This window comes from Suricata suricatta, chromosome 10 (assembly GCF_006229205.1).
Source record: "Suricata suricatta isolate VVHF042 chromosome 10, meerkat_22Aug2017_6uvM2_HiC, whole genome shotgun sequence".
Taxonomy (NCBI): domain Eukaryota; kingdom Metazoa; phylum Chordata; class Mammalia; order Carnivora; family Herpestidae; genus Suricata; species Suricata suricatta.
Genome location: NC_043709.1, coordinates 43237150 through 43252630, shown reverse-complemented (window position 1 = coordinate 43252630; position 15481 = coordinate 43237150). Strand labels below are relative to the sequence as shown.

Sequence of the window (15481 nt, the reverse complement as noted above, 5' to 3'; positions counted from 1 at the left end):
TTATGTATTATTATGTGTAATGTGTAAGTGGGATTTATTCCAAAATTTTCACATATATATCCATACATGATCAAAAATAAGATTAGACTATCATTTACTTTGTTCAATTTGCATATCAGCTATACAAGCATTATAAAAAATGCAAAAGTTTTACCCTTTTTTATTTTCTTATAGTAATTTGCATAACACAAGGATAACTAACATGTTAGAAAATTTCCCTTAAATTTGAGTTGCCTATAAAACTACCTGGATGTGTGTGTGTGTGTGTGTGTGTGTGTGTGTAGTTTTTTATTTTTATTTTTTACCAGTGGTTAATATTTTTACTTTTTGAGTCATTTTTGATAACATTGTAGTTTTATAGAAAATTCTTTTTATCTAAATTCCTCATATTTATTATCCTATGTTATTATAGTATTCTCCCACTATTTTTAATTTTAACTTTTTCAGTAGTTTTGTGCCCATTTTTATTCCTAATATTGTTCACTTGATATATTTTCTTCTTTTTTGTCCTTGATCAATTTGTTCAGAACTTAACTATTAGTATTTTTATAGATCTGATATTTTATTTTTCTATTCTCAAACATTTCTTTAGATCCTATTTTGATAATTGCTGCTCTTATGTTGTATCCTTCCATGAACATTCATTTGAATTTACAGTATTGCATCAAATTTCTTTAATTGCAAACTTTCAATTAATTGCTATTTCTGACACCATTGAAAGCTCCCTATTTTCTTTGTCTCTGGATCTGTGGTCCTCATTCTTGGTTTCCTACTGACTTATATCTAGATTGTACTGTATGAATATCATTGCCTGAGAATACAAACATTAAACTTTCTTAGTGTGGGGGAGATCCTGAACTTCATCACAGGGAAGACAGATACCGGTGTATTGGCTATGAGCTCATGGTTTGGATTCCTGATTTGAAAACAGCAATAGTTGGTGGATACTGCTCTCAGCTAGGGGCATCTTTCACTGGCAATGGAAAGTATTATGACACTGAGAGTTAACAGCTGTGCCAATAAGAAGTCTAACAGACGTGACCTGCATCCATTGTAGAAAGAAGAAATAGTCATATGTAACAATTGGTGAGTGATGTAAAATAATTTGATAAATTGTGTAGTTAGGCTTAAAGAATTTATGACTGCCATGGAGAGAAAAGCATTGAGGGCTAACATTTGTAGAGAGTATTCTAGGACAGTATGGACTTTCCCTATGCTTTGAATAATGGATAGAGCTTAGAATATAAGATTGAAAAGGAGTATTATTGCTATTGAAGTAAATAGTATGATTAAAACATAAAGGCATAAGGTATGGTCATGGGATAATGAAAAGTTCAGCTTAAGCAGAGTAGAAGCTGGTTATCTGGTCATAAGGGGGAAAAGTGTCAGTAGGTAATGGTGAGTTTCATTGTGTATGATCTTGATTGACTGCTTTAAGAAATTTGTTAAAAAGAAAAGAGTTTGAGGACAGGAGCAAACAAAAAATGATAGTAATGATGAGAACAATAACTACATACTTTTGTTGAAACATATTATATGGCAAACACTTTCAAGCGCTTCCCATAAATGATTTAAATGAATACTTAGAAAAATCTTGAGGTGACTGTAATCTTCATAATCATTATCATCATCATCATCACCATCATCAGTGCTGATAGTCACTGTTGTTATTGTTATCTTTTAATGTAGGTACTGATAGAGCTTATCTAACATGCCTAAGCTCTTCCTTCTAGTAGATGACAGAACTAGGTCTTTTTGCAAACATGATTCCTAAGGAGTATTTATTAAAATTAGCCGGGGGCACATGGGTGGCTCAGTGTGTAATTAAGTGTATAATTTCAGCTCAGGTCATGATCTCGCGGTCCGTGGGTTTGGGCCCCGGGTCAGGCTCTGTGCTGACAGCTGAGAGCCTGGAGCCTGCTTCGGACTCTGTGTCTCCCTCCCTCTCTCTCTGCCCCTCCCCTGCTTGCACTCTGTCTCTCAATCTCTAAAAAAATATTTAAAAAATATTAGTCTGATGTGGTCCATAGGTTGGACTTGAGAAAGTAAATAGGTTTCTGAGGTTGTCACTGGGACACTGTGGAATAATTCATCTGTTCAGTGATAGAGGCTTGGCCTCAGGAAGTAGTAAATCAAAGAGAAATGAAAGCTTCCAAGTGTGGGTGACTAAAGCAATAGGATATTAATTCTGATTTCTTATGTTGAATTAACTTTCTTTCCCTTTTATCTTCTTTTTTCTTCTTCTGCTTTCTTGCCCTGTAAGTCTTTCTGTTTGGTAATCAATTTATGTGTAAGTGATATATAGAATTATGTATTACTTTTTTCTTTATTAGTTTCTAAATAAAGCTATCTATCATACTATTGTAAAAAAAAAAACAAAGAAAAAAATCATGTTTTTGAAAAACCACAGAGAATTTAGGATATATTTTTACTCTAGATCAAAAGCAATTCTTCAGCAGCAAATCATGTTAGAACACTGTGTTATCTTCACAGATGTCCAGGTTTAATACACAGGCATCATTTAGAAATTTACATTTTAAAAATACTTTGATTTAGAATCAATGAACTAATCCTTCCAATAACTTAGAAAAGTAGCAAGGGGTGCTTGGGTGGCTCAGTCAGTTAAACATCCAACTCTTGGTTTCAGCTCAGGTCGTGATCTCACGGTTCATGAGCTCTAGCTCTGCATCAGGCTCTGTGCTGACAGTATAGAGTCTGCTTGGGATTCTCTCTCTCCCTCTCTCTGCTCCTCCCCTGGTCTCTCTCTCTCTGTCTCTCTCTCAAAAATAAATAAATAAACTTAAAAAAATTTTAAAAGAAAGTAACAAGAAAGTCTTACCTCATAAGTTTCTATGCTAATCAAAGAACTCAACAACTGAATAGATGAAGCCAAGTCTGGAGGCAAGTTCTAGTAACTACTATCCTGGTCTAATTTTGGATAAGTTATCTTATCCTTTTGCCTCGATCTTTCCAATAGTAAACTGAATATAATTATACATTATTCCTTGCCTGCTTTTCTTCTGAAGAAGAGCAAACACATCTGTAATGTGAAACGTAGGGATATACCCACACACTAAAGGGCTTCTTGAGAGGAGTAAGAGGGGGAGATCTTATTTTGGTGTGTGTGCTACTTATTATTAGAGTATACTCATTACCAACTTCCTCTAGTGACCTACCCTACAACAGTTTATCGTCCCTTGGACCTCAGAATTTACTGGGTCAGGTTTCTATGCAGAAGACACTGTGGTGTGTGAGATATTTATTTGGGAAAGGAGCCCAAGAAGGTAGGGAGGGCCTCTCACAGCCTGTGCAAAGAGAGAGTTCACTGAGTTGAAAGAGTTTCAGACTGCAGCACAGTGCAAAAAACATTCATCCAGGCCAATGGGGACTTTTTAGCCAGAATTTCCTGTTAGAGGAGTCCCCTGTCTCAGTGGAAAGGACCCACCTTAATTCCACTGTCGGGCCTAGTCAGTGGCTGGGAGTAAACTAAGGGAAGTGCTGCTTTCGTGGTGGCAAATGCAAAGGAGCAACAGGAGATCTGAGCAGTACATTTTCATAGCTGCCACCTCCACAGATAGCATCTGATAAAAAAATATCACTGTGTTTAACTCTGCTAGTGATTTTTTCTTGCTCAACCTGTCTAAACTTGCTTTGTGACTCCTAGTCTATCCACATGTACTGTTATGTTAGTCAGTTTGTGTCCTCTAATTCATCCCCAGGCCTGGACATATTGGTCAACTATTTCACTATATCTCATTGAATTAGATACCCCTTCCTCCTCTTTGGGAATATCTACTGATTCCAACATATGAATACCTCTAAGAATTTCCTTTCTTTTTCCAATTTCCTGCTGTATCTATTGTTTCTGAAGAGTATCATGTAACTATTTTGGTTTGGGATCAAAATAATATAAGCCAAATTGGCTAAGATTACTGATTTTGGAGGTGGATATAAGTGGATTTCTAATCCTAGCTCCATTACTTACTACCTGTGTTAATTTTGGAAAGTTACAAAACCTTTCAAGCCTCAGTTTTCTGATCTGACATGAGATAGTGATATTTTCCTTACAGTATTATGAATATGGCATGTAGAAGGTGTTTAATGAATGAAAAGTACATTATTAATAATTTTAACCAGAACTATGACTTTTCTTCACATGTACACATTTTGATTCTCTATTACCCTTTCATTAGTTACTTCAAACCTAGTTCCATTCTTTCCAATTCACATAATCTTAGGACTACATAACCTACATTATTGAGAAGTGATAGGCCATCAAGTTTTTGGTATTTATTGAGAACCTGTCTCCAGACCTATCCAGTCTCTGTCTACACCAGATCGTCTTTTTCTTTGCATAAAATCTTCTCCCATAATTTTAAGAAGAAAAACATAAGCAAACCTCATGTCAATACGCTTACTGCTTTTTCTTTCTTCCGTCTGTTTCCATTGTTTTTCAATCTGGCTTTCACACTAAGTCTACTTAAATAGCTCTCTCTTAAACATGACATACTATGGCCTTCTCTTAGCTATTTTTTTCCCTTGAAATCTGATGCACTTATTCTTAAAAGATGTCTTAAAACATGAAACTACTTATACTTAGTACTACTTTTGTTTTTTTTTTTATCACAGTGTATCCTTTGCTCTTAATTCCATTTCTTCACTGATTTTCTCAACAGTTATTATTGGGTGCCTGTTATGGGCACTCAAATGCAGATCATAAGGACTCTGTGAGAAAATCTAAGATTATGTTCTCTCTCCTTCTCTACAACCTCAGCACTTCTTTCTTAGCAATCTCACCCACTGAAAATGCTAATTTAAGGGTTCAATCATAATCTTCCATGGAATTTCATTGCTAAGGTCACATTTGCCTTCTGTTCTTCTAGTTTCCTACCTATTTTTCAAACTCCGCATGCTCTAAACAGATGTTACAATATCCACCTAACTAATGTTTCTTTTAAATTCTACATATCTGCTAATATCATCTTCTAGTCACTAAGGCTTTAAGATTTAAAGGGATCTTTGTGTGGCAACGGGGTGGATCCATTGGTTAAGCGTCTGGCTTTGGCTCAGGTCATGATCCCGTGGTTCTTGAGTTTGATCCCCACATTGGGCTCTGTGCTGACAGCTTGGAGCCTGAAGCCTACTTTAGATTCTGTGTCCCCTGCCCCCATCTCCCTCTCCCCCATGCTCTCTATCTCTCTCAAAAATAAAGTAAAAATATTAAAAAAGAAAAAGAAAAAAGTGATCTTTGTTCTGTTCCTTAAACCTATCTCTGGTTTATCCTCATTGCTACCATTATTTGCTTCTACCTCTAGATATTTGACTTCCTTCTTGGAATATCACAGCTAAGTCAGTTGACACTCAGACAATGTAGGAGATAGGGGCACTGACACCCCATCCAGAAACCCACCTGTAACTTTGACTACCCAACAACTTAACTACTAATAGCCTACTGTTGACTGGAAACCTTACCAGTAAAGTAAATGGTCAGTTGATACATACTTTGTATGATGTATGTATTATATTCTGTATTCTTACAATAAAGTAAGATAGAATAATACGTTATTAAAATCATAAAGGAGAGAAAATAAATTTACAGTACTGTACTATATTTATTGAACAAAATCTGCATGTAAGTGGATTTGTGCAGTTCAAAGCCATATTGTTCGAGGGTCAACTTTTAAAACCACCTTTCCAAAATCCTTGCTTGTCTTCTACCAAAGATCTAATTCCTTACCCTTGGTATTTTATCTCTAATGATTGCTTAAATTTTATAACCCATCAAATCCCCTATGCCTGGGTTTATGCCTTTGTCCCTCAGTAGCGCCTTCCATCCTTGTGCTTCTCACTTTCACACCTATGTGACCATACAAAGGCCATTCTTTCTGTACCATACTCTGTTTAACTGTGCTCTTGGAATCCCATCCATCCTTCAAGGTCCTACCCAAGCATTACTTTTTTAGATCCCCTTTGTCCTTTATCTCTCCAGATATTAGAACTATTCCCTCTTCTGAAACAGAGTAAAATATTTTTGTCATTCATTGTATGATATGTTGTATCATCTCATTCACTTCATTCACTTAGGAGGCTTTGAGGTCCTTGAGGATAGAGACTGTGGCATTCCTATTTATATTCTACAGGATACTGAGGACACTGCCTTACTTAATAAGCATATGTTAAAGGAATCCATTAGTTGAGAAGATCTCCTTCTCTTCCAAGGCAATTACTTATCACTAAAGTACACTGATAAAGTAATAAACTGTGTATCCTGGCTGGGTGGCCTTAAAGAATACAAAGTAATTGCTATGCTCTTGCTAATTTCTCTTTCTCTCTCATCCAGTTAAAATGTTAAGAGAACACCTTCTCTGAGCCAAAGACAGGGACAGGGACAGGGACACCAAATCATGAGAACACAGTCCTTTCTCTGGAGATGTTTAGTGTCTATAAGACTGACATGCATACAGATGACTCCAATGTGAAATGAAGGAAATTTTACCTGAGAAGTTATATGAAGAAAGCATTCCATACAGAAAAATTACTACCTGAGGAATAGGTTTGATAAGCATGATTTTTTGGAATATTCTTTGTCAAACCTTAAAAAATTTAGTTGCTTCCATTCTTATCTCTCTCTCTGAAACTTAGTATAGCAAATATAATGATAGGTGTTCTTAAGCAAGTCCCAAAATTATAAAAATCTTGCAGAAATAGTGCATTTATTTCCCAGAAGGATACTTAGGTTGTCTAACATCCATTTTGTTCGATTAGGTCTAGAATTTTTTTTTTCAATGATTCTGGCATTTATATATTTTTTTTCCATAATATTTTATTGTCAAATTGTTTTCCATACAACACCCAGTGCTCTTCCCCTTAAGTGCCCTCCACAATCACCACCACCTCTTTTCCCCCCTCCCCCTTCCCCCTCAACCCTCAGTTCATTCTCAGCATTCAATAGTCTCTCAAGTTTTGCATCCCTCTCTCTCCTAGAATTTTGAATCATGGGTGAATATAAGTTACAATATTTCAAATGATGTTTACTTGGTGAAAACAATGTTTTAAGGACACGCTGAAAGGGGATTTGGTGTTTTCTTTTTTAAACAAAGGTTTGTGGTGAGTTATCCCCGCATTAGGAGGTGTGATCTTTGTTGTAATCCAGACCTAGTAGGTGCTCAGTACATGTCGGTTAAATGATAACAGTTGGAGAGCCCATCTGTCTATGCAGTGTTCTATGAGTTAGGGATTTTCAAAATTCAGCTTTAGAAAGAAAAGGCTAGTTAAATATAGAAGAGTGCATGCTACTCTGGAGAATTTTAAATGTCCAAGTGGGCAACACAGACGTATTTTCTAAAAGTTAACTAAATTACTCAGTATAATAATAAAAGTAGTTCAGTGGTATTACATAACTTTTAAATATTGATAATATTTCTAGGTTTTATCTCCTGTTAGCACTCAGACAGGAAAACGGGCACATTCTTTATGATTAGAAAGGACTCTTTTGCCATTAGACCATACTAAATTGATAGTTTTTATAGCCTGACAAGAGACCAAGTCATCACTACCTGGAGGGAAACTCTTAAATCATCTGAGGATGGCTGTTCTGTTCAGAAGGAAAGTTTGAGTTGACTGCTTGAGATTCTAACTCTCACTTCCCAGGTGGCAAGGGTTAGTTTTGCTGTGGAACTGACAGTTTCTACCCTCTGGGTGGGAAGATTAGATTGGGAAATGTATAGGAGGGGAGCTTGTCAAGGAAATTCAAGGAGCAGAGCTGATAAGTTCTAGAGGGAATTCTAACCTGGTCCCCTGATTGAATCATAAATGCTTATATTTTATGGACTTACACAAGTGTGCAGAAGATAAAGAGGAAGAAGCAGAAGAAAGAGCCAAGAGAAGAAGGTGTGGGAGGAAAATATATCAGAAGAAACATAAAACTCTATGGCTTGTCCAGCTTATCCTTTGTTGAGTTGTGAATAAAATACCAATTTTGGGAGCAATTTTGGTGATGACTGGAATTTTTTTAGACATTTCTTTAATGGTGATTCATGGAGCTGGGGTATCGGATTGCATTAAAATTTCAGACTCTAGGAAATAACTTTTAACAAACAATAGAAATTCGTTTTTATGTCTCTGGACTGGCTGTCACAGTTCAGTTCCAGGCAGGATAAAACCCATGTGTGTTTCTTATGATTCTCTTATAAAAAAGAAATAACTAGTAAAGAAATAAGTTGTTGGAGGGTGTGAATTTCTAATAGGTATGAAGTGGGATATGTAGTCATAAAGGAATTTTCCCCCCTAAAACTAGCCTATCATTTATATTTATACTTTTGCTACTTATAGTCCATTCCTCCACAGTTAAAAAATTTGGTGCAGTTTAAAATATCTTCTTAAAGGTTTATTTATATTTCATATACAAATATGTGTTTATCCACGCTTGATCATCATTTGGAATGTTTCATATTGATTGCAGGTCTACCCCTTTGCACTGATATCGTTATAGGTGAAGTAGACTATTAAACTAATATTTTCTTCTATTATTCTAAATATTCATACTGATCACATGTTTTACTTGGACAGATGGCTACATCCAGCATCTAAACAAAACAGACAGGAAATTAAAACAATTAGCCCAGTATAATAGTGGTGGTACTGTTTCTCAGACCATTTGCCTTACATATATTAATTTATGTAAGCTTCAGAACAGTTACATTAAATAAGGACCATCATTGCCTACACTTTTCAAGTGAGAAAAGTGAGAAACAGAGAGGTTAAATAATTTTCCTAAGTAAACGTGACAAGAGTCAGAGCCGGAATTTGAACCCAAGCAGTCTGAAAATTTGGTACAACCTATTCTCCACTAAGACAGCTCAACTTTTAGTTGAGCCAGGGGTAGATATGTAGCTATGTTACTCCAAAGCTATATTTTAATATGATTATTTATTAATGTGGGTACTCCCTTACTAGATTATGAGCTTGTAAGAACAAGAGCCATGTGTTATTAACTTTGTCAGATACAGTGCTCAATAAAAATTTTATTACTCCTGAATTATAGCTTATTATTGCCTTGAGACTCTCTGTCCAGAAGGCTGTCCAAGAGAAGTCATTGGTTTTCTAACCACAGAACTTTTAGATCCACAAAACAAAATATTTAATTGTTATCTGTAAGTGCGGTACTGTATTCATAATTCTCTTGTTTCTTTTCTAAGAATACAATAGCATGAATGAAACAGACTTTTTGATTAATAGAGGATAATTTTAGAGTCATGTTACTTGATTGACATTTTTTTCTCTTTCTTTGTCTCTCTCTAATACTCTTTCCTACAGGGTGCTGCTCTAATTAGAATGCTGGCTAATTTTATGGGCCACTCAGTATTTCAGAGGGGTTTGCAAGTGAGTAAAATGCTTTCTATTTTTTCCTTACATTTTCCTTGTCAATATATTTACTTTAAAGATACTTCACAGCTTGGGAAATTGCCAATACAAAATGGCTGAATTTGATGGAAAACTTTAAGATGAGTAAGGTAAGCAGTATCTTTCCATATGACAAATGAAAGTGGTAGATAGGATTTTCACTGTGTCAACTGGGAAAACTGAACTATTGTGCACTTTAGATATGTTTAATATTCATTTTTAAATGGAAATATTTTTCAAATATGTGAGATTCTAAATAATTGGTATAAGATTTTCTAAAAGCCTACTTCATTTTCCTTCAATTTGAAAGTTTATATAAAGTGAAAATAAATTTGTGTGTTTGCTTTACATGTATTTGAGAAAATCTTAATGCAATTTTTCAGATATGTGCCTTTTATGTTGTTGTTTTACTGTTGATATTTATAAATTGTTATTTGTTACAAAGCTATATGAATGTTTTTGAAATTAGCAATAAAATGTTTTAAATAAAGGAAAAAAAGAAGTAGTCTTATCATATTGCATTTGAAGTATGAAGTATGGAATCTGAGAGTGGATCCTTAAAAAAGAGGATTCTTAAACTCTTTAATGCAAACACAAATATAGAAAAATAGAACTTTTATTCCATTGAATCTGTTGGAGTAAATCATGTTCCTAGCAGCTGTGATTGATGAATTATTTATGATGCATTCTGCTACTTAGAAGTGTCCTTTAAAGTAAATTGATGTTCACCTGAAATACAATTATGCTAAGACAGAGAGAGCAATCAATCTTATCTGTTCTTTGTAAAGCTTTTCATTTTGAAATTTAAACAAACTACATATGGGATTAGGTCATATTTTAGTAGTGTAATTCTATCTTTACCCAAAATAAACTAAAAGATAAAATGCAAAGCAAGAGTTAAATATGTTGTGAAAAAGCTACATATACCTAACACAACAAAGAAAAAAAATATAAATTTGTTGAAGAATAATTTCCTTTAGAAAATATTCTTACAGATTTGTTACAGCAGGGGTTGAAATTTACTTTAATCAGCTCTTTCCATTAGGGACACCTTCAGAATAGCTGAATTCTATTGAACCTATTTGCCTGTTCTAAAGTCTCCATTCAGATCACATAGTTGGGAAAATCTTTTTTCTCAGGGAGTGCCCTCCATGAATATCAACTGTCTGGAGGAATGTCCTTCCTATCCCAAATCCTTTGTTTTTTCCCATTGAAGTTGTAGCATGTGACAGTTCCAGAAAATATCTAAGATTTCATAAGGGCAATATGGATTGAATTTGATTTCCTGGTAGCAAGCTGATCTGAAATCATTTTCTGTATAAAATTTTTATTGTTTTTCCTCACCTGTGTATGGGTTTACTCAGCAGACTGAGTAACTCTAGTCATATTATTTGGAAAGGATTATTGTTTTGAAAATTTTTCTTTATCCTGTCATATTTTTGATGGTATGCAAAAGACATCAATTTTTAATACACCTTTTTCTACTGACCCAGACTATTGTTTTATCAGAAAAAGGTTACCCTCTGACTCTTATTATATTAAACTTTTGTTTGAAGCTTGTATTAATGTGTGCCTTTATGCTCTGATACTTGATTTAGTTAATTTTCAACCGAGGGGACTCTATGTTTGTCAACATTGCATTTCATTTGCCTTGTGACATCTCATTGATCAGATGGATCCGTATCCTTCAGTACTTCGCTTGCAGCTTTATTTATACTCATCACTCAAACTGATTTAGTGTATCATCAGCAGTTTGGATTAGTTTACAGTAGATCCCCATGTGTAGGTGATAAATTAGCATCTCTTGTGCATGAAGATTTATGGGATACATTTTGGAAATGACCTCCTGAACAGACACTTCATGTCGTGGTGCTGAGTGGTCACAGAGTTGATATTAATATATTTCCCATCCACAAGGCTCTGGGGAGTCTTGGTTTACATGTTGTTGTAGGAGCTAATCTGGACTGTCAGTGCTTACCTCTGCTTGGAAAATCTATTAATTGTTTTTACATTAACCATGGCGGTTTCTATGATGACAAGTGAAGGTTTATATTGCAGACAGACCCAGAGTCATATTTACAGGTGTAGTCAATCCCAAATTGAAAATAATATGCTTTTCATATGTATTTTTCCCCTCCTTTGTTTTCTTCCTTCCGCCTTCTCTTTTTCTTTCCTTTCCTCTCCTTTTTTCATTGAATTTAGTTACTTGTACCTTTCATGTTCCACATAGGAGCAATATTATAGTGGTGGTTTCTTTTAAAGCCTTTTTAATGTTTTTATACATTTTTTGAGAGACAGAGAGAGACTGTGAGTGGGGGAGGGGTAGAAAGAGAGGAAGACAATCTGAGGCAGGCTCCAGGCTCTGAGCTGTCAGCACAGAGTCTGACGTGGGGCTTGAACCCACAAACTGTGAGATCATGACCTGAGCCAAAATATACTTGCTTAACCAACTAAGCCACCCAGGTGCCCTAATGGTGGTTTCTTTTAAAATTTGTGTACTCTAACAATTTTTGTATCCTTATGACCCATCTTAAACACTTTTGGGAACAATGCAAATGTTTTTTGCAAATACAACCACAAAATATATAAAATATAATTCAGCTGACCCTTGAACAATACAGGGGTTAGAAGCACTAACCAGCCAAAAGTCCACATATACCTTTTGACCCTCAAAAACTTAATACTAGTGGCTTACTGTTGACTGGAAGACTTACCAATAACATAAACAGTCAATTGATAAACTTTTGTTAGTTTTATGTATTATATATTATATTCTTAACAGTAAAGAAATCTAGAGAAAAAGTGTTGTTAAGAAAATCATAAGGATGAGAAAATACATTTAAAATACTGTACTATAAAGAATCCAAATATAAGTGGACTTGAGCACTCCAACCGTGTTGGGTTTGAAAATCCTTGAGGGTCAACTGTATATATTATAAAATATACAAAATATAAAATTTTAAGTATAATATAAATTAATGTATAATAAATATAAATATATATAAAGTAATTTATAAATATAATACTTATTGATTAAAATAATAAAAGTAATGTAGAAAAGTAGTAGGTTTCTGGAAAGTTTCTGGATCTGTTCAGACGTTCATATTAAGCTTACAAAGTATCTGAGTATCAATTCAACTATATTGGTCTACCCTTTGTATTGTGTTCTTTTGGAAAATATATTTTCTTTTTTGGGGGGGAGTTTAAAAATTTGAGGTTTGGAGTTTATTTATTTTGAGAGAAAGAGACAGAGGCAGAGAGAGAGGGAGACAGAATCTCAAGCAAGCTCCATGTTGTCAGCATGGAGCCCAATGTGGGGCTCAATCTCACCAATGCCAAGGTCATGCCCTCAGCCAAAATCAAGAATTGGATGCTCAACCAACTCAGCCACCCAGGCACTGCTGGAAAATATATATTCAATTTTTATTCAAATATATATTCCTCTGTAGAAGGGGACTCTAGAGACTTTTTGAGAAAAGTTTTGTTCCTAATAATCATATAATTCATTTGATCAGCTATTAGAAAGTCTAATAAATAGTTTAATGCAGAATAATCACAACTTTCCTTGGTTTGGTCTTCTTGATTTTTTGGGGTCCAATTCCCTTATTTACTGAATTTTATTTGATGCTTAAATGGTTCAGTTTAGCATAGTTTTAAAATAAATTGCCTCAAAACTTCTTTTTGTAAATAGCATAAAAAATTAGTTCTGGCTACCATTAATACGTCAACTTCTGTTTTGATGTTTAAATTGAAAGTGAAATGTGGAGCAAACCAAGCATGAACCCTTGTTGGATTATGTGTGCTCTCATAAATAATATATTTTTAAAACATAGAAATATTTATATTTTTGCAGACTCTACATATTTACTATTTTACATAATCCATTTCCCAAAATAATAGCTGGTGTATTTTGTGAAGCATGAGGCAATGGAAATGATTCTAATTTCTGTTTTTAATCAATGTTGGAGCTTTCTACAAATCACTAAATCCTTCTTTGACCCTGACTCTATAGTTCTAAAATGCAAGACTTGGACTAAATACTCTCTAAGATTTTTTTCATCTTTCAGAATGTCCAAATGTAAGATTTATCTGATGCATTTTAATAGTTAGACAATTTGGGTTTGACACGTCATTTTGGGACAGCTATTTTAATTTGATGAGAAAATTTGTAAACTAGATGCGCAAAGTGAGTAACTCTCTGTTCTTGAATCTTTAGTTATTATCTGAATATTAAGACCTTCAATGTAAATAGTACTGTAACTATAGTCAAATCAGACCAGCATTTGCTATACAGATTATTTTTGCTGATGATGTTCCTTTTTACCCACTACTAAGAAACTGCTTATATTTCCCTTGCTTTTTAGCTATTTTTTTATATTATGTTACATTTTTATATTTTGCTCTGGATACATTACATGTCCATACAGTTGTCTCAGATGGCATTTTCTAAGGACTTTTTGAAGTTTCTTGGTAATTTTTAGTGTATATAGTACCTTTTCTAAAGCTAGATTAAAAAAAATGTTTATTCACTTAGTTTGAGAGACAGCAAGCATACCCAAGCATGAGTGAGGGTGGGGCAGAGAGAGAGGGAGAGAGAGAGAATCCAAGCAGTCTCTGCATTGTCAGTGCAGAGTCTGACATGGGGCTTGAACTCAGAAACTGTGAGATCATGACCTGAGCTGAAATCAAGAGTTGGATGCTTAACTGACTGAGCTACATAGGTTCCCCCACAGCCAGAATTTCTGCTTGTATTCCTGAAATTGGTTGGAATCAACTGTACCTGTGGGTCTGATGGCACTGAGGATAAGTGGAGGTTGGTCTAAGGAGAATCAGCATCCCCCTTGATGAGTGTTGTTATAAAGGAATCAAACTAGTAGTAACTAACTGACTTTGTCAGAGACAAGTGCTGCTTTTGATGTCAAGGGAGGTTTAGTAGAATGTAGACTTTCAAGGTCCCCATTCCAATTCTCTTCTGTTTAGTCAAAAATAGCCTTTGATCTCCGAAGACTGAAATTCTCTATTCTCTGATAATGTTCTATTGAAGCAATCACTTGTTTTCCCAAAGCCAGCTCTTCAATTTAGACAATTGTTGATAATGATTTAGGAAAATTTAACCCCCAAAACCATAGATTGCCAGGACAGGAATATAGATGGAAATTTCCCATCTCTGAGTCTTTTCCTGGAACATACCACTCTTTTTTTTTTTTCTGGTGCCTAAACTTTACTTTATTCATTATTTAAGATATACCAACATATACTGACTGAGGAATGTTATCCAGAAATTAATAAAATACATGTATGATAATTTTTTGCATAGAGATATTTTTTGTTATATAGCCGGCTCAAACAGTATTAGCTTTATACTTATTTTCTCACTCATTGTTTCTTTATTAAACATTTCTATTTCTATTAATAAATTTTGTGAATGGGAGCCCTTATCTTTTAGCTCCTATTATTGAAGAGAGTACCTAAAGCATACTTAGTGTGAGTTAGATAACCTTAAGTTAAATAAAAAAATCAAACAAAAGAATCTTGACATGTATAAATAAATTAACTTTCCATTAGAGAAAAAACACCACAGCTTAAAAACTAAAAACTGTAGAATTTTCATTATTTTCTTTCCTTTCCTTGCCATTGACTTAATTTAATACACACTTATCTAGTCATTGTATTCCTTAAATTTATCTTGTCAATTCACTATGGTTCAAAAGGCATTATGGTTTAATTAGTATAAGAGATAATATTAAGATTACAAACTATAGTGGCACCTGGGTGGCTCAGGCAGTTAAGCGTTCGACTCTTGACCATGGCTCAGGTCATGATTTTTCCAGTTTATGAGTTTAAGCCCTATGTTGGGGTCTGTGCTGACAGCATGGAGCCTGCTTGGGATTCTCTGCCTCCTTCTCTTTCTGCCCCTCTGTTTACCCTCTCTTTCTCTCTTTTTCAAGATGAATAAATAAACATTTAATAAACTAATAAAATTACCAACTATATATGGAAAATACTAAAGAATTTGAAATATAATCTGAGGTTGATCTATGTATTTCATTGTTTATCTTTAGCATTTTTAATTTTTTTT

General features: G+C 34.4%; 1 protein-coding gene across 1 annotated transcript in view; it reads left to right on the top strand.

Annotated features, from left to right (window-relative positions):
* The window catches only part of TRHDE (thyrotropin releasing hormone degrading enzyme), a 370712-nt gene that overhangs the window by 251367 nt on the left and 103864 nt on the right, over positions 1-15481 (top strand). The window contains exon 7 of the mRNA XM_029955451.1: positions 9316-9381. Coding sequence (XP_029811311.1) covers positions 9316-9381 — 66 coding nt within the window. The remainder of the gene's footprint in view (positions 1-9315; positions 9382-15481) is intronic.